At 41.7% G+C, this 19,882-nt stretch overlaps 2 protein-coding genes and 1 long non-coding RNA gene across 4 annotated transcripts in view; 1 reads left to right on the top strand and 2 right to left on the bottom strand.

Annotated features, from left to right (window-relative positions):
- The window catches only part of phf2 (PHD finger protein 2), a 40,016-nt gene extending 25,328 nt beyond the window's left edge, over nt 1–14,688 (bottom strand). The window contains exon 1 of one of the 2 annotated variants that reach the window (XM_034869154.1): nt 14,250–14,688. In XM_034869154.1, the coding sequence (XP_034725045.1) occupies nt 14,250–14,347 (98 nt within the window). In that variant the 5' untranslated portion in view covers nt 14,348–14,688. The remainder of the gene's footprint in view (nt 1–14,249) is intronic. The other variant, XM_034869153.1, reaches the window with a different exon arrangement.
- On the top strand, nt 387–19,377 carry LOC117943207. The gene is made up of 3 exons (XR_004656320.1): nt 387–398; nt 8,546–8,551; nt 19,194–19,377. It is a non-coding gene; the product is annotated as an uncharacterized LOC117943207 (long non-coding RNA).
- LOC117943175 (constitutive coactivator of PPAR-gamma-like protein 1 homolog) overlaps nt 16,155–19,882 on the bottom strand; it is a 28,222-nt gene continuing 24,494 nt past the window's right edge. The window contains exon 17 of the mRNA XM_034869155.1: nt 16,155–17,573. Within this exon, the coding sequence (XP_034725046.1) occupies nt 17,322–17,573 (252 nt within the window). The 3' untranslated portion in view covers nt 16,155–17,321. The remainder of the gene's footprint in view (nt 17,574–19,882) is intronic.

Here is a 19,882-nt window from a genome sequence, read left to right as displayed (position 1 = left end):
GAATTTGGTGATGGAAAAACAGACGGAAATTGTAAAAAGTTTGGCACACTCCCCGATCTAGAATGGATTGCTTAGTTGAACTAAGAAAACTAAAAGTTGTATAAATAAGAAAATTTGAAAAGTAAAATTCAGAGGCAAAAAAATTCAGATACATAAGTTCAGTGCTAAAAATTCAATGGCTTTATAATTTCAAAATTCTATGAAACAGACTAACTTCCATAGACCACCTCTAATTTAACTTCTCTACATGTGTTAGTTTCCCAATTGATTTCATAAGATTAGGACTTATTCTATACTTTATGAGCACCGTCCACAGTTCTGAAAGACTTCAACCGCTCACCTTTCTTCCATTATACAGTACATGTAAATGTATGGTTATTACTGTTATATCACTGTTTGTAAAGATATACATGTTGAGGGTTTGACATACTATAATGTGTACAGTTCATTTCAAAACGTTTACACAAACTGGAACTAACTCAGTTTTTATTTAACCCTTTTGTTGTCCTCGGGTCACAAATGACCCGTTTTTTGTGTCAGAAATTTGGGTTTCTTTCAACCAAAAAGTCCAAAAATAACACGTTTTACACATGACAACACAAGGGTTTAATTAATTTAAATCTCACATAGCCAATGCATTCTTAAGCATGCTCTACATCCGCAGTAATTGAAGCAAACGAGCAAAAAAAGATACCTAAATTTACCATTTGTTGATCCAAAATGCTTCCTCGCAATACTTTTCAGATGGTTATGTGTCTTTTTACAGGCATTTACAAAGCTAGACATCCTTCGGTGTGTTTGCATGCACAGCAGTACCTAAATTAGGACTACTAGCCAATCAGAAGCAGAGGATGGGGGCATGCCCTGACAGTAGCTAGGTAAGGACTAATAACCAGTCAGAAGCAGAGTATGAGGGCGTGCCCTGACAGGAGCTAGGTAAGGACTACTAGCCAGTCAGAAGCAGAGTATGAGGGCGTGCACTGACAGTAGTTAGGTAAGGACTAAGCCAGTCAGAAGCATAGTATGAGGGCATGCCCTGACAGTACCTAGGTAAGGACTACTAGCAAAAAGCCAAAAAGCATAATATGAGCACTTTAAAAGTGTGCAATGCAAAATGTTATGAACTTACTAACCTAACTTACCTAACTTTATCTAACTATTAGTGCGGTTCAATCAGGAGGCGCAGGAAACCTGGCTTAGCCTGCTCAGAAAGCTGCTACAGTGCGCAAACAACATGCTGGATAGCCCGGGAGGCTGGGCGTTCATCTACCATCTGTTTGTGTACTAACCTGTCCTCATTCCCAAGTCAACAAATACTGATGCTTGGTGAGTGGCTCTCAGATTCCGACGCAAAAAGGCCCCTTAAGCATCTTTATGGGACATACATCGGGCAGAGCAGCAGCTCAACCACGACGCTGTAAGATACGTATGGTATGGAGAGTGACGGTAAAGAGTAGTGTTAAAGACCGAAAATCCAGAAGAAAGAAGGCAGATCTGTAGAGAAGAGAGGAGAAGGATCATCTTGTGACTGGTGCAGATAAATTCACAGCTGGTATGAACAACCAGGCGCGCGATTGGGCACAAATCTACAACTGCTGGACCGGCTCCCCGAGCAGTTGGGGGTTTGGTGCCTTGCTCAAGGGCACTTTGGCAGTGTCCAGGAGGTGAATTGGCACCTTTCCCATTGCTACTGAAATGTGATCTGAAGCTAACGTTAGCCTCCAAATAAAGAATCAAGCTGTGAGCTAGATCAACGGCAATTCAAGTTCTGTAGCCAATCCTTTCTACGTCACCAAACAAGCCCAAAATAACGGCTGAGTCCTTCCCGAGTGATGCTGTTATGGCATTCCCTTTACATGGTTCCTCCTCAATTTGCCTTGACTCTACTTGCCTTCTTTGGTTTTCCATGATGATAAAAAAGTCACTGGTACCTGCTAACGGGTACTTTTTTTAGTACCACCTCTGTCAAAGTTCCAAGAGAGCTGAGGCGATACCAAAAGGTGACGTGAAGACCTGCAGATTGCTGATTGGTCGGAGAGAATCGTCACTAATCACTGCATAATCATCGCTTGCAACAGACGGTTGGGAGTTCCGGAACAAACCCGCTAACATTTTACAGTTACAGTGACAACCTTTCTAAATTAGCACAAAACATTACATTTCTGAATTGACATTGTTTTGTAACTAGCCAACTTATGAGCCCATACCAACATATCTGTTATGAGCATAGACTGCTAATATTAATAGACAGAGCATCCGATTCGGCGAAGTGCTGCAAATGCCAAGTACCCCTGACTGCAGACCCGCAGACCTAAATGTGGTCTCCAACCGCCCACTGCCCAACTCATTTAATACGGTGTCCAAAGAGGGACAAGAAACCTTAAAGCAGGGGTCCCCAAACTTTTTCCAGTGAGGGCCACATAACTTTTCCCTTCTCTGATAGGGGGCCAGGGTCAGTTTCTAACAGAAAAAGTGTGACAATCGCAGGGGTCCCTAAATGTAATCATTTATTGTTTTTCAGAAAACATGCTGACACTCCAGCGCACCTCCAAATATTAATAACCCTTTCTAAGATCAAATAACCCTTTCTAAGATCAAATAACCCTCCCTCCCAGAATAAAATAACGCAGAAAATATATAGGTTAATAACACTTTTTATTAAATCAATAAAAATCAAATTACCCTCTCTTGGTTCTTCACAGAAAGAAAGTTATGCTGTACTGTGCACAATCCTAGGTAAAAGTTCAACTTCACTTGTCAGAGCAGAATCTCAAATGTCTCTCAAAGTTCTTATGTTCTCTCCTTATAATCCAGTTTTTTATGTTACATAGGCTAGCGCAGTAGACACCACTGTAGGCTCTCTCTCATCAACTTCCCTCTGAAAACCACAAGCAGGCTAAGAAACCGAACTAAGTGATACAGCACCTACACAGCACAATACATTTCAATACCAGTATGGTTGTGGAGATGGATTTTATCCCAATAGATTTTATTATGATTATATTTGTTCATACTCAGAATGACTAATTTAAGTCAGAAAAGTAAATGTGCTGTGTTTATATAGCGCTTATCTAGTCTTAACGACCCCTCAAAGCGCTTCTACATCATACAGGTTACATTCACCATTCACACACATTCATACACTGTGGCCGAGGCTGCCGTACAAGGTGCAACCTGCTGCTCATCAGATACACGCTCACACACATCTACACTCCGATGCGCAGCACCGGGGGCAACTCGGGGTTCAGTCTCTTGCCCAAGGACACTTCGACGTAGGACTGCAGGGCCAGGGATTGAACCACCGACCTTCCGATTGGCAGGCAACCGCTCTACCACTGAGCCACAGCGGCCCCACAGTGAGCTTACTTATGTACTGTATGTTCATCAGTCGGAATTGTGGGCCTGTATCTGGCTGGCGAGAAGTTGAATGTCCGGTTCCATTCTAGTCTCAAACACTGATGCAAATGGTTATCTGTCAATCTAGATCTCGTTGGAGTTTTCAGGAGTTTCATGCGTGAAAAGTTTTGCTTGCAGATATGCGTGCTGCCCAAAAGTGTGGACATCTTCATTGCGTGTTTTTTCATGTTAGGGTGTCATTTGGGAGGGCGGCATAGAAGTCAATAAGACTGTTGGGCTTGAATGCGTCTTTCAGAACATCACAGTTCTGTAACTCGGCCAGCTCAATCTGATAAGAAGGCTAGGCTTCATCGATGTCGGCCACAAAAGGGTTCTGAAAAAGACTTATTTCTTTTGCATGAACATGTAGTTAACGGAATCGTAGACCAAACTACGCCTTCAGCATTTCCAGTGCTTCCACACACTTTTCACCTGGGAACGCGAAAACTGGCTTCTCTGCAGAAAAGCTTTGGGTAGCAGGGAGATGGGTGAAGTTGTGCTTTTTCACTTGTTCCAAAACCAGCGCTAGTTTCACCTCAAATGTTTTCATGCGGGAATACATGTCGCAAATGAGTTTCCAATTCCCTTGTAGCTGCAAGTTAAGGCAGTTCAGCATTTCTGTCACGTCTGTTAAAAATGCTAGGTGCCATTTCCATGCTGGGTCGATCAGGTCTAGGACCGTTATGCCTTTTAACTGAAGAAATGCGTTAATTTCAGGTAGCAGCTCGTAAAAACGCCTTAAAACTTTGCCGCAGCTCAACCATGGGATCTCTGTGTAATACAGCACATCTCCGTACGCAGACTCCAGTTCAGACAGGAATTGTTGGAACTGGCTGCGTTTAAGTCCATTTGCTCTGATGAAGTTTATGCACGATACCACAACCTTCATGACAGAATCCCACTTCAACACTTTGCAGCACAGCGCTTGCTGGTGAATTAGGCAGTGTACTTGTAGCGGAGCGGTGAGACCCCATTCTTCCATCTCCCGGTTCATGCGTCCTATTAAACCCTGAGACGCGCCCACCATACTAGGAGCCCCGTCAGTTGTGATGCTGGCAAACTTTGCCCAGTCCAGATCCAACTGTTGCATGGTTTGACATACTTTGACGAAAATATCCTCCCCAGTTGCAGTGCCTTTCAGGCTTTGTAGGGCTGCCAGCTCCTCGCACATCTCAAAGTTTGCGGTAACTCCACGCATAAAAATAAGAAGCTCCGCGATGTCCTGCACGTCCGTGCTATCATCCAGTGCAAATGAAAAAAAGTCAAAATCTTTAGTCTTCTGCTGCAGCTGGGCATACACATTACCCCCAATTTCTTCAACGCGTCTGGTAATTGTACTTGCCGACAGACTCACAGCATTAAAGACATCTTTCTTCTCGGGACAGACCTCCTCCACGACAACATTCAAACATTTCTTGACAAAATCTCCTTCAGTGAAAGGTTTACCGCAGCTTGCTATCAGCTGAGCAACACGGAAGCTGGCCCGAACTGATGCTTGGTTCAGCTGAGTTTGCTGTACAAATGTAGTCTGCTGTAGAGGATTGATACCCGACCCGAGCCCGACGGGACCCTCAAGAAAAATCCCTCAGCAAGCCAAACAAAAACTGACTGAAAAATGCGTTGAGTACTGCTGTAAAGACATAAGGCCATTTGTTCCGTCGAAGGAAGGGGTTTCATTAAGTTGGCCCAGCATCTGGCAGTGGCAGCGCAGGACGTACTGCCTGACCCCACCACTGTGTCAAAACGGTGCCGTGAGCTGGCAACATAGAAACGCAAAAAGCTGGTTGACCAGATAAATGGCATTCTGACTGAGGTGAATTACATCGGAATGACAACGGATATCTGGACGGAGGATTATCACAAATTAAGTTACATGACCATCACTTGCCATTTTGTGACACGAACATTTAAAATGATAAGCACTGTATTGACAACAGCCGCATTCCCACTGGAAGAGTCTAAGACAGGGGAGAAAATTAGGAGAGAAATCATCAGACTTCTAACAGAGTATGGCCTGGATATGAGTCTGCTGAATAAAGTGGTGTGGGTGACAGACCAAGGCTCAAACATCATCAGTGCCCTCAGACCATATCGAAGATTAGACTGCCAGGATCACCTTTATAATACGGTGATGCGACACGCTGGACCCCACACAACTGACCCAAGATGCCCCGATTGTTGCCGAGACTCTGCAAGCTACGAAGTCACTGGTCAAGTATGTCAAAAAGACGGGCATGGCAGGTTTGCTGTCAAAAACAGTCATCCAAATGGCAGACACGAGGTTTAGCACGGTATTTCTGTCCTTGCCCGCGGCATCCTTGCCATTCCAGCCAGCAGCAGTAGCAGTGAGCGCAACTTCAGCGCTGCTGGCAGGGCCATCGAGCAGAGGAGGACAGCCTTGAAGCCATTCACCGTTGATGCAATCCTTTTTATGGATTAGCCTAAACTTTGATGAATGGATTATGTAAATAGATCCCATGTTGCAGTTTAGTCTATACAGTTTTCGAGGAATATGGTAAGAGTGATTTTCATGTTAATAAGCTCCATTTGTGATACATTAATGTTATCGCTGGGGATATTCGTGTTGATTTGAATTAATTTAAAGATTCAGAACCTGTTGTGTTATTTTTTGGATTTTGTTCTGTTAGCTTTGCCCATTTTTGATAGGGCTATGTTAATTGAATTTCAATTGGCTATCATTGGGCCTCTTGTGCGCGCCTGTGTTAATTGCGCTTGTTGCCCCGTGGGTATTGATGCGCTCATCTGTTGACATTTCCGAATGCCTTCCTACAATTGCTTAATAAAAGCGGGCTTTCCACATAAACAAACGTACATGTGTCATTAGTATGAGAAACAAATGCAATTTTAACTGTGTCGGGCTAGGGTCAGGCTCGGACATAAATATCTTAATGCCTGTCGGGCTCGGGTCGGGTTCGGTTACTGCTCTGTCGGACGCTGGCCGGGGTCGGACAGAAAAATCCGGCCCGATCCGCACTCTAGTCTGCTGAGCTAACAGTCCAGTTTTTAGCTTTGAGATTTTTTCTGCTTGCATTTGGCCTTGCAAGCTAGCATACTTGTCTTTGTGACGGGATTCATAATGTCGGCGCAGGGTGTATTCTTTGAATACCGCCACCGTCTCTTGACAGAGGAGACAAACAGCCTTTTCTTTGAGTTGAACAAAAAAATAATTGTGTGTCCACTGGGGGTTAAATACCTTGCATTCTGAATAAATTTTTCTCTTACCCAACCTTTTTGCCATTATTCCGTTCTGGGGGGGGGTCACGTTCACTTTCTATGGCTTGGGCATGGGTGACCATAAGGGTAAAAACGGGCTGGGGCAAAGTGAGGTCGTATTAGCATTTTTTTTCCGTCTCTGGTATTGTCCAGGGGGCCGGGTCAAATGTGGAGGTGGGACGCGTGCGGCACGCGGGCCGTATTTTGGGGACCCCTGCCTTAAAGGATGTGGCAAAATGCAGCGATTTAAACATAATGATCTCAATCTTTGATTTTGTAACTAATTATGAAATACAATATTGACACATTTCACAAAACCTTAAATTACCTCAATAATGCTTTAAATGCATTAAATGATTAAAAAAGTAGAATATTTGAATATGTATTTATCATAATCAATTGTAACCTGATACTTTCTTAATGTTATAAAAATCAAAGGATCATGAGACTGTAATATATATCATATATATTACATAATCTATATAACATGTGTATATATATACATATATATACTATAAATATATATATAATTATATATATATACAACCATAATAACAAGTAGTTAATAACAAGGGTTAGATTAGATACTATATTCATCCCACAGCGGGGGAATTCTCCTTGTTACAGCAGCAAAAAAGCAAAACAAACAAACAAGGAACAGAGGTATAGAAAGGATCAGCTGATATAGAAACGCGCCTGCAGCTCTGTAGCGTTATGAATCGATTATTTTCATCCATATATCTAATATAACGACATTACGCCTTCACACACCATACTGTTCCTCTGGTGGTCCTACACAATAAAACTCGCTAAAACAGAAGACCACTGGTTGAGTTGCGGGCTCATTCACTGAAGAAAGATCTACACTGAAGACAGATCTACAGGCTATCATCCACACGCGAGTCAGTGGCACTAGCACCTGCACTGGTTGCGCTATTCGCGCTGTGCCTGGGGTGACAGAGACGAAGATGTTGTGGATTCGAGCTCTCCTTCATCTCCTGGTTGCAGATGACTCAGACCGTCCATGCATACAACAACTGTAACATTGTCCTTCAATGGAAATAATTTCCACACTTTCAGATTACTTGGAGCTAGCATAGACCTTTAAAGAAGGGAGCTAGCCATCCAATCCAAACCTCAGCCTGCTCAACTTGTGCAGAAACATTAAAATAGACATAACCAGCTTTTTAAAATTGTTTTTGAAAACTAAACAACTATAAAAGTCACACTTACTCCCACTATTTATTGTTTGAAAAGGGCTGTCCAAAGCGTGGGTGCATACCGCTGAACTCACTCTGATATTACGATGAAATGACAGGGTCAAATGCTGGAGAATGGGCTGGAGAGTTAAACGTTTAAACCCGCACCCTCAACGTTTAACCCCGCCCACATTGAGGTCTGCAGTAAGGGGCTTCTCACAAATGCAGGAGTGCCTTAAACCTGCATTCTACCTGATCTCCAGCAGGGGGAGACTCCTTAAACCTGCATTCTACCTTATCTCCAGCAGGAGGAAACTCCTTAAACCTGCATGCTACCTGATCTCCAGCAGAAGGAGACTCCTTAAACCTGCATTCTACCTGATCTCCAGCAGGGGAGACTCCTTAAACATGCATTCTATCTGAATTCCTAAGGGTGGGTTTGCCTACGGCCTAGAGCGTCCCATGTCATGCCGTCCCATGTCATGCCGTCCCGTCTCATGCCGTCTCGTCTCATGCTGAGGCGTGTCCAACGGTAAGAAATAGGGGGACAGTCGCTGGTTTTGGTGACCTGTCCCCGGCTGGATCTGTACCCGGTTTTCACTGTGACTGACAGACCCGAAATTGGAATTGGAAGAAAGAAAATATTGACCAAACGTAGCCGATAGTTGATCAAGACAGCAGGAGCCAGCGCTGCTCAGAGCTCAGAGATGTTTTAGAATGCCGTATTTTAGGATGCCAAAATTACTGATTATTTACATAGGGTGGGTTCCATAATGTATTGGGTTCCGCTAATATTAATCTGAGTCTGTCAGTAGCAAAATTAGCGCTTTTATGAACGTACATACAAGATGGACAATTATCCTATTAACTTACATTGTAGCTTGTTTCTCTGCTGCCGACTGCAGCGATCTCATTTCATACTGCATTATTGTCAAAGGAAACTATTTCCTCAACAGTTTTTATTGTATCTAATGAGCTGTTGCAGAAACAAGCATCAAGTAATAAAGCAAAAGCTGTTAGATAAATGTAGTTCAGTAAACATTACAACATTCCCCTCTGAGGTGTAGTGGACTAGCTACAAGTATGAAGTAGCAGCAGGGGTGATTCTAGGATCATACATTTAGGGGGGCTCAGCCCCTAATGAGAAAAGCTCTAGGTCGAGTGTCCCCATTTTAAGTTTTACAAAAATAAAACCATGATGTGTTTTGGAGTTATTTACGCTTCTGAGATGAAAATGTCCCAGGATTCTGTCAGAGAAATCTGGTATCTTAAAGTCACAGGTAAGTTTGTGACCACGCTTGTTGCAATCATTTCAAAAACGTTGAAAAAACGAAGAACACATTTTTTAGTTTGCCTATAATCTGCATTTAATTTATAGACGTTGGTATGATAATCTGCAATTATCTTGTAGACTTTTTAAAAAGTATTTTCTTCATTTGTATGATTGCCCCTACTGTTTAGTTACTAAAAACACCACATATTTCAAGTATTTTATTCATTAGCATGAAAGTTGACACAAGCTTTTACTTTGAAAAGTAAAAGTAAGAGAGATATTTTTTAAGTATTTTATTTTGAAAAGTAGAAGCTCGGGAATGGCACCAGGTGGGGATGGCCGAAGCACTTTTTTAGTTTGCCTATAATCTGCATTTATTTTATAGACAGACATTTATTTTGAAAAGTGGAGCTCGGTGATGGCAACAGGTGGGACGGCATGACATGGGATGCTCCAGGCCGCAGCCATACACTCTTGGAATTCCAGCAGGGGGAGACTCCTTAAACCTGCATTCTATGTGAATAACCAGCAGGGGGCGACTCCTTAGCCCTGCATTCTATCTCAGTTCCTGCAGGGGTTGTGTGGTTGCAAAAGGAGTTTGGTTTCTGTAGAAGTCTGTGAGAAAGTGACCCACTTCTTGCTTGATTTATTATCAAGGTGGTAAGCCTCTCCTCTCTAAGTGTAGCTCCCAAGGCGCCATTTTAATGCAACGAAGCCATCATCTGCAGTTAGCATTCCAGTGACTGCCATTCATTTTGGCGCCACTTTGACAGTGTATAACTTTACATCTGAAGCGTTTCAAGACTCTACTTGTCTGTTGTTTATTTCTAAAGAAACATGAAAATGTATTAAAGCTTCCATTACCTTGTAGCTCACGTTATGGCTCCGTAGCAGCCTTTTTTTGCAAAATTGGAATGATTGTGTCATAACCACGCCACTTGCTGTCGAGTAGTTGACAAATCACGTATTGCCAGGAGAAACACGCAGACAGTTTTGACTTACATCAGCTGTTTAGGTTTAACTACTAACCTTATCTAGCATGTTAGTTAACAGTAATTACCCTGTGCCTATGTTATCTCCTAAGATATACCTATGCTCTCCGTCTCTGCTGATTGGGAATGATTGAGATTTCTCTTGGCACAGCTACCAGAAGACTTACAACTTTCAGACACGTTGCCTGCATCTTAACTATGTTGTCAAGCTCCGCTGGAAGCTGCGCAGAAACGCCTAGCCATCTTCTTTAACTGTCTATGTTTATCACCTCAGTCAACCTTTTCATAATGAGATTACGGTCTCAATTGCTATTATACATCTTCTGCAACACAGAATGAGGATAATTTTTTTAATTATGGTCTTGTTGATCTTAAAATCTGCAATAAAGCAGGGGGTGTTTTAGGGCGTGGCTATGATGTGACTGACAGTGAAAGTGTGGAATTTGACGTAGAGTGTAAGGGCTCTTCCCTCACTCCTCCCTCTTGTCTAAAATCACCACATCAGTAAGCAAGATGGCTGCCCCTGTAACGGCAAACTTGACGACTCATAGCAAGGGCTGACGTCACACGTGCGCTGACCATGAATAGACAGTCTATGGTTATGAGCTAATCCTAGCAAATAATGTACCAGTCAACAATTTATGGGTCAGGCTCTATGGTATTTACTCTCCCTTGGCTCTTTAGCTGCCAGATGTTTGACTTCCTCCCCAGCTAGCACCGTTGCAATGAGAGCTGTTAGACTAAACCCAGAATAAAACAATGAGCTCAAGTTAGAGTTGGACAATAAAGGGGGTTTGACCCCTTTTACATTATACACATTTATACAATGTAAAAACATATGGACTAATGCAGCTTCAGAAGTCCAAAAACTGCAAAAGCAGCTTTATTGTATGTGCATGTTGGACTGTTTACTCAACATGAGCTCAACCAGTGTGTAGAATGAACAGTAAAAATAAGACATTGTGGTTTTCTGGACAGTTAGAACTATTTCCTGATCAACAACAGCTGGGCACAACAACTGCAAGCAGCATCTCACTAGGTCTCTGCTTAACACTGCTGCGACTTCAACAGGCCCACACGAACATGACACTGAGCTGTAAATCTTACAAGTTGTAGCAAAGAGTCCTCTGTCACTTTTGAATGAGCTAGGCGGTGTGTCTTTGTAAAGTACTGGACACAAAGAAAAACAGATACAGGTTTCTGATCTGATTCTTGGCCAGCAAATAAGCATTTTCCCCAAAATATTTGATTGTTACATAATTCTGGTAGTGAATTAACATTACTACTACATGTTCATGAGAACATGTGTTATTATATCTTTTTACAACTTAGCAGAATCATAATTTCACACCACACAAACTACCCACTTGATATTTTCCATAGCTTGACAAATCATACTAGGGCTGCCTAAATGACTACATGAAGCTGAATATAAATCCAATGGTAAAAAAAAGTAAAAACATTTGTAACATTTGTAATGTTCTTACATTCTTTATTTTATTATTATATTTTGTTATTATAATTATTATTATTTCATGTATATTGTATGTATGTATATTTTGTGTGCTGCTGTAACACTGTAATTTCCCATTTTTTGGGGATCAATAAATATCTATCTATCTATCTATCTATCTATCTATCTATCTATCTATCTATCTATCTATCTATCTATCTATCTATCTATCTATCTAACTGAGTGCTGAAATAACTATTCAAAAGGTTTTTTTTCCAAATGTGTTGGCTAATATTAAAGATAATGTTATTGTCACAGCACGTCTGATGAGCAAAAAAGTTAGCGGGAGTGTGCAACACAAGGCATTGTGAGATCTTAAGGCCCTGACACACATCATGAATAGGCTTGTTCTAACTGCCCTTCACACAGTAGCATGAGGGTCCCTACAAGTAGACCAAAGTCTTCATAATCTTTTGTTTTAATAAACTGTTTGTACGCTTACAAAGTTCTCAATGCTTGGGTTTACATGTAGGGACCGACATTATACTACCGTTAAAGTGCGGTGTTATTTTCTGCCTTGTTAGTTGTATAGAAATAGCGATTTATTGTTACCTTACCAGTGCCCCAACTACTAGCGTTACAAGCTAATTCGCGGTTTGCGCTAAAACTGTTCACATTTGATTAGCATGAAAACATATCGCAGAGAACGGTTGACTCGGCATCCATGTGTTATTGACCCCTAGGTTCATTTTGCTTCAGAATCGTCCTTCTAATGTATTCTCCTTACAATGACAATCTGTAGGAAACTGTTTGCTAATAAACTACTAAAATAGTAGTGACAGCACCGTTGGGCATAGTTATCAATGCCGTTAGCATGGTGGCTAACACTAATGGTAGTATATTTATGACATTTTAGCTGTCCGACAGCTGTTAGCCTCTAAACAGGGCCGCTTCACTAATTGCAAGGCTGTGTGCTCAAGGATGAAAATGAATGTAAACAAAGTAATTTGCCAGAATTACAATGCGCCATGATGTAATTGTCCCTTCTGGGGTAATGTAGGAGGCACGATGCAGATAGCATGTAGGCTGCTACAGCAACTACAAGCTAATACTGTCATTGGTAAGGCATATACCTGGGGAGTGAAGTAAATACTAATCAAATATTCATATATATATATATATATAAATGAACTTCTAGTGGTATTATAGAGGAAGATGAACAGCTTTACGTCATACTGTGGGATCCCCCAAGGTACCATCATTGGTTCACTGCAATCCTTTTGAACATGTTACCATCTGTGTTATCACCATTGCGCTTTTGACAAATAATACCATAACATCCCTTTTAGTGACTACATCTTAAACAGAATACTACTGACATTTTATTTGACTGGAATTTATTTTTATTTTGCCGTATTACAGATCTAGTTCATGCAGGATCCTAAATGATTGCAGGGAAACTATTAAAACACACCTTTCTTTTGTTAAGAAAAAATAAAACAATTGTGTAACCTTTTAGATGTGAATACATAGATTCCCTCCTGTATACGAATGACATAGTGCGCTGCACCAAGCTATAATGGGGACATTTAGGGTCTAAATTTAAGGATGTTTTTTTTTTCATAATGCTGATGCGTGACTGGAGGTCATGGCTTATCCACTGCATTTCATTCACCAGCGCATAATTTGATAAAGGTGCATACAGCCCAGAAGCAGCCTCGGGAAGCATTAAAGGGTTAACGTTCAGGCGCGTAAATACTGTCCATTGCTCTGAAGGGGTTATACACCAAGCGAAACACAATTAATAAATGATCGCAAACAGACAAGGAGAGTGCAGCCGAACAGCAGGAAACATGGCAAAACAAAGACGAGTGCAGGGACAGACTTGTGTAGCAAGCACTAGCTAGACAAACAGGAGGGAATCTAACGTGATGGTCATAACAGGGATCATTACAGCTTAAGTACGGCGGGGAAAGTGATGAGTGGAGGGGACGATACGTCCCCGTTTAATCGCAGTAAAACAACATAGCCATTAGCTTTAGCTTAAAGTACTGACAAACCTTCTCAGTAAATATTCATAAGTATATTCGTTCCCCCGCTAAACATTCAGGGCTTCCAGTAACGTTACGGGCTATTGTCAGCCATAGCTGCTGCCCGACTGGCAGGAAGGCTGCGCGGGGCTGAGCTCAGACTCACACTCGGGTTGTGATTTTCGACCGTGCTCTGTAAAAGCACCCGGTGAAAGCTCTGAGAACAACATTTACAAACAATGTTCGTGAAATATCGTCCCGAAGCGGCTATGAAGAGGGGAGATGTGAGACAAATGAGCAGCGAGTGTGCCGAGACTTCCCCCGCTGCCCTCCGCTCGCTACGGGGACGGTTTACTTGGGGCTCTGCGGGGACGTTAAATACCCACCATACGTGCGATTAATAGACGACGCCCGCGCCGAAATTACTCTATAAACCACCAAAACTTTTTATAAGGGGAATCTGTTTTGTGTTATTCGCGAAAAAATGTCACAACCCCGATCGGCTATGCTTAACTCCGCCTTCTTCTTCTTCTCCAAGCGGCCTCTCTTCAGATGTAGACGGGCGACTGAGAGCCACAAAGCTGTCAAACGCACCGAGACCTCGCCATTTTTGTTTGTTTTAAACAAATGCAAACCGCCACAAAAACACCCCGGTGAGCAATCCAGCCTTACCTGCCGTGGAACCAGTCCTTGCAGGCATCACACTCGATCATAAACTGGGTCACGTCGTAAGGTAATCTGCAGATGCAATATACTGGTACAGTCGCCATGTTCAATTCACAACTACGTCGGGATAGACTGGGGGGGCTGCAGGAGGAACAACGTCCTGCAAACAATATGATCCAATATGATCTTCCCCAGAAAAAAAACCAGGGGCAGACCCGCCGGACACATGGACCTAAACGCACATCTCCATCACACCACTGCGTGTTGTTGAAACGATGGAGGCTCGTCGTAGCAGGTTTTCCTGAAATGCATTTTTCGTCTTATTATTATTAGTATTACTACTATGTGCATGCCCCCTGGTGACTGCACGGCACCGAGGCGGTCATATTAGCAGCCAGAATAAAATGTAGCCTCGATGTCGTTGCGAAATAAATAAATTAATAAATAAATAGAGTGAACGTTACGTCAGGCAGGTTTAAACAAGCGGTGCTCAAATCAGATGAATGACTGATCGGATTAATACACAATGCAGCTACAGGCAACATAGAAAGCCTTTATTAGCAGTCAGGCTGATTATTGTTTTTATAAAAAATTCAAAAAAATCGTTTTCTGTCGTCAGCTCAGAGCACATTCCTTTACTGTGACAAATTTACGTTTCCGTGATATTAAATTGTAATCATTTTTTAACACATTTCAATATTTAATAATTTAACATTTTAAAAAATCTAAAAAGTTCTATAATGTATAATAAATCATATATAACATATATTATTAAGCATTTCATATTATTAGATTAAGACATATGACTCAATGTACATTGAGTCAAACATAGGTGTCTTGTTATAGGAGCAGAGTCTCAGGTCATAGATCATATCAACATTACACGTAGGTTGAGGCTGGTGTTTCTAGACGTTTTATATAGCTCAATAACAAATACAAGTTATAATGTAGACTTTGTTATGTTAAGTTGGCTATAGTTGGTGCTTTAATTAAACGATGTTGGTCTCAGCCTCTGAATACTGACTGGAAAATGACCGTCACATCTTACATTCATGCACACACACCGTTGCACTCATTCACATGCAGAGGAATTACAATACTGAAGAGAAAATTTGACAGATTTTTTCAATTATCTTATTGATTGGTCAAAACGAATCCTCCATGGCCACATACAAATTGTAAAAGGAACTTTCTCCAAGTGATCTAGTCTCACAAAAGTCTCCTCTATAACTTGTAAAAAGTCCTTAGAAATCCAAGTAGTGGAAAGCATTGAAAAATACTGAAATCGGGATTGCCAGTTTCCCATTGCACCCCAGGTTAAGGGGAGACGTTGCTGGTGAATAGGGAAATATTTTAAAAGATATCTCCATGGAACTTCCTCAGTTGATTACACAATACTATTTTTATATTACAAGTTTTCTTTTGTGTAATTATGCAAATGAAGCCTTGTCTAATAGGTGCTAATTGGCATAAGTAATTTTCAGCTTGGACCCTGTTGTTCCCTCCATTGGGTTCTAAGTGACTGTGAACCAAAATCTTTCCCATCCTTTGAAACTCTCAGTCCAGTATTAAGCGTTACCAGCGGCCACAAACCGGCTGCAATGTCTCAAGCATAGGACTTTTTATTATAGCGTAGACATTTATGAGTGATAAGCATGTCAGATTTTCTGTTGCAATTTGTTTGACATTTACCTGTTTTTTCTCACAAAATACGTGCACTACGTCTGTCTTACTTGGTCCATTTCCAAAATGCTTACGTATGTGGCCTGTTGGCATTTGCTCACTCGACTGCTTTTAAAAATAAATGCAGGATTTGATTATGCAGAAAGTCGGTGAGCAAGGACGAGGTCAAATGTGAATTCCTTCATGCTGTAACAGTATGATGATGGATAAATAAACAACCAACAACTGGTACTAAAAGAATATAGTTTTATTAAGCATTGTAGCCAAGTAGCCTTCAAATACACCATGCCACAATCCATTAATATTCAATCAAAGCCAATGGCAGTTCATTCTTTTACAATCCACGAGTTGGGAAGAAAATGATCAGCTCTCATAAAAAGGTAAGCTATATATGCAGCTCAGGCAGGGACTGATCATTACTTAAATATGAAAAGCTGAAAAGGAGAATGGAGTCAAATATTAAAAGATGCTTGTAGTGTAATAGTATGAGTGTGAAAACAATCTTACAATTCATGACTGGCTGACAGCTAAAGCAATGAATGAACGCTAAGTGGAGCAAGGTGCTTTCAGCTACAAAGAGGGGATTTCCATCCAAGCTTTTTATGTGATTTCTTTTAGATATGTGATTAACGAAGAAAACAGCAACAGAGAACAATAGTTTGTGGATATACTAATTCAACAGAGGTCTCCAAAAGAATCTGGGTCAGAACAAATGTTCTACTAACTGTTAACCCGTTTTAGGGGGCCATCACTGATATCAGCAGTTTGTCATTAAAGGCCACAGGACGTGTAAAAGATTGAAGAAACATGCATAATAACTACACACCTCTGAAACTGGGAACCATGCACAAGGTTTTTGTTTAAACTGTAATACTACAGCTGCTCATCTGACTCCAGAAACCAAGGCGAGAGAGAACATGTCCCTTACAGCTTAATGAAATGGCATGGACAGAGTTGCTTCAATACCATCTGGTACCCAAAGTGGTGACTATGGCGTCATTGTGTTGCACAGTTTCCCATCAATATATGTTTTGGGTTTTCATTTAGCAGTTAACAAACAAAAAAAAAAAACCAACGGTGATGCATCAACCATAAGAACTAAAATATTACCAGATGAAAGCTTGTTGGAGCTTTAATGTTCTAATGAAAGAAAAGTCTCGTGCTTATAGACATGTAGAAATCGTGGCGAGGGCGTGAACACCCCTAAACTAACATCTGGTGTTTACTGAGAGGAATTCACATTTCATCTCTTTCCTCTAGCTCATAGGAGAAATGTGCATTGACTGTAGACTCAAGTTTCCAGATATCTTAACCCTGTTCCATCTTTCATCCTTGACCCAATTTAGAAAAATAGGCTCACTCTTTTTTTCTAAGACAGCGCCTCCAGACGTTCATCTATCTATGGCAGCCACTGTCTACATGTAGTGCATTTAAGTGAGAATTAAAATTGTACGTCTTGGAGTCACTGCTAAAGGCACTTTCAGGCTGGATGAGAGCCCTGTGTTCCTCCTCGGCTCCATTCAGCCGCTCGGGCTCCTTGTTCTCCGTGGTGGAGCCGTCGCGCGGTGCACTGGATTTCCTCTCCTCTGCATTGGGCTTCTTTCTCTCCTTAACTGCACCATGTCCAGACTTGTGAGCAGGCTTACTCTGGTACAAAGGAAAGATAAGACATATTTTCAACTAGTGGCAAACAGTGACTTAATCATATGCGACATCCAGATGGGTCTGTAAGTCATCTCCTGGTCTCCTGGTCCCAACACCACTGCGACCATTGAAAGGCCCCAGCAAAGACTCAGGAGTAGGGCTGCACCATATGAAGGACATATCTAATTGTGATTATTTGGATTGATATTCCGATAATTTCTGATATTATAGGGAGTAATTCTTTGTCATTTTTTATTTTAAAGATAATTTTTGGGCATTTTAGGCATTTCTTTATATGGGACAGCTGAAATGAAAGCGGGAGAAAGAGGGGGAACAACATGCAGCAAAGGGCCGCAGGGTGGAGTTGAAGCTGCGGCTGCTCCGTCAAGGAGTAAACCTGTATTTGTGGGTGCATGCTCTACCATGTGAGCTACCCAGGCTCCCGGAATGATCATTTTTGTAGTATTGTTCTTATTGTAAATTGAAAATTGTTCAAATTAAAACATAATGCTCTTTGGAGATGAGCTATGCCTTGCCCGTAAAGTAGACTAGAGAAGGCGACAGTAGCCGGGGGTGGTGGCAAAAAGGCTGAACAGGAAGTCACAGAATCACTCACATCCTGTTAGGTTCAATTCTGAATGAATAAAATATTATCAGACCCAAATATCAGCTGGTACACAGTCTCCAGACTGGAGATGATCTGTAATCTGCTCAGTTTTAGTCTCTCCGACTTCTAAACGTCACTATCAGCCACACAACATGTGTTCTGTACACAAAAAACCTATGTGGTTTATATATATAATAGGTTTACTATTGCCCACATGTACACTACATCGGAGCAAGTTGGGAATAAGTCGGACACAGCTACCCAGCATGCATTGGTGAGGCCTGGCCCATCTTGAACAAGCCTTATTATGGCGTGATTTCTGCGAGGATCTGTACCAAACAAAGATTCTCTTTATGTAGTCTGTAGGACACGATTTCCCAGCTGTGACGCCTTGGCAGCACCATAATACTTCTTTCTGAATGGTTTCACAAATACTGCGATATAGACATTACACTGGTTTATATTGTGATTTCAACAAAATTATGAACAATAGCGCCACCCTACTCAGGGTGCTCAACACAGAGAAAAAAAACTGCTGGTGGTCTTACAATCAAACAAACATCAAAAACTGAGGAGGACACGCTGTTGGAGGCTGTCCTCCTCTCCTGCTCTTATTTCGGATCTCTCTCTTCCTCTCCCTGAGCCTGTCTTTCTGCTGGAGCAGCACTGGTTGAAGTCTTAAAATATTGTAAACAAATGAATAACATAACTAATGACACTGGTGGGACTGTTGAGCTCTGTTGGAGATGGATCCCTCCTGTTTTGCTCCTCCTCCTCAACATGGGCTCATCTAGACTGAAGCAGCAAACACCCAGCGTAAGAGTAAAAAATGGTATAGCATTATTTTTAATCGGTTTATTTAAGTCACAGCTGCTACATATAGTGTTTGACCTTGACAACCCAACTGCATTTTTGCGCAAACTTGCAACTAGTTCACTTTCTAAAGCAGGCGCCATTGCTTGCTTGCTAAGGGTCGTGTCTCCAACATGAACACACTGACAACGTTGTATTCAGAGGGATTGTGTAAAGGTGTTCATGAGATACCAACCTCTTGTCAATTTGTGAATTTCGCCAGCCGTCCTCTCTCGTTTTCATGGAGACAGACGTTGTGTGCACGGAGGGGAGCGGCTGTGTGTGTGTGTGTGTGTGTGTGTGTGTGTGTGTGTGTGTGTGTGTGTGTGTGTGTGTGAGAGAGTGAGAGATGCGTGGTGAGAGCAGGGAAAGGAAATGCATCTCAACATATACGCTGCATGTTTCAAATGCATAAAAATAATTAAAAAAAAATAAAAAGATTAACAAACCCAATGTGTGGCCGCTCATCCAATGGGTGTGTTGTGTAGTCAAACAGCTGTAAGTAATCTTTGTAAAGCACATACAGTCTATGTTGCAGCAACATCACAATTGATACCCCCCCGGTCTAAAAAGGGTTCCCACATGTTGGGTTTTCCCCGGTTTATTAGGAATGTACATTTCACCTGTAGCATCTTGGTCCATGAGTCCTTTGACAAGACCCACTCAATCAACAACAAAAAACATTTTAATCTTGACATGATTTTTTGTTGAGGTCATGAACCCACTGTGCACCCCCCAGAGCAGCAGAGCCAGAGACTGCTATGAATGCTGAGATTATCCAATACCCAGACCCCCATGAGCCTTGCTGTGGATATTACTAATGAGTGAGATGGTGAATTAACAACTTCCAGAG

The sequence above is a fragment of the Etheostoma cragini genome, chromosome 4 (genome assembly GCF_013103735.1).
Source record: "Etheostoma cragini isolate CJK2018 chromosome 4, CSU_Ecrag_1.0, whole genome shotgun sequence".
NCBI lineage: Eukaryota > Metazoa > Chordata > Actinopteri > Perciformes > Percidae > Etheostoma > Etheostoma cragini.
The sequence above is the reverse complement of the archived record's forward strand: the minus strand, read 5'-3'. Positions and strand labels throughout refer to the sequence as shown.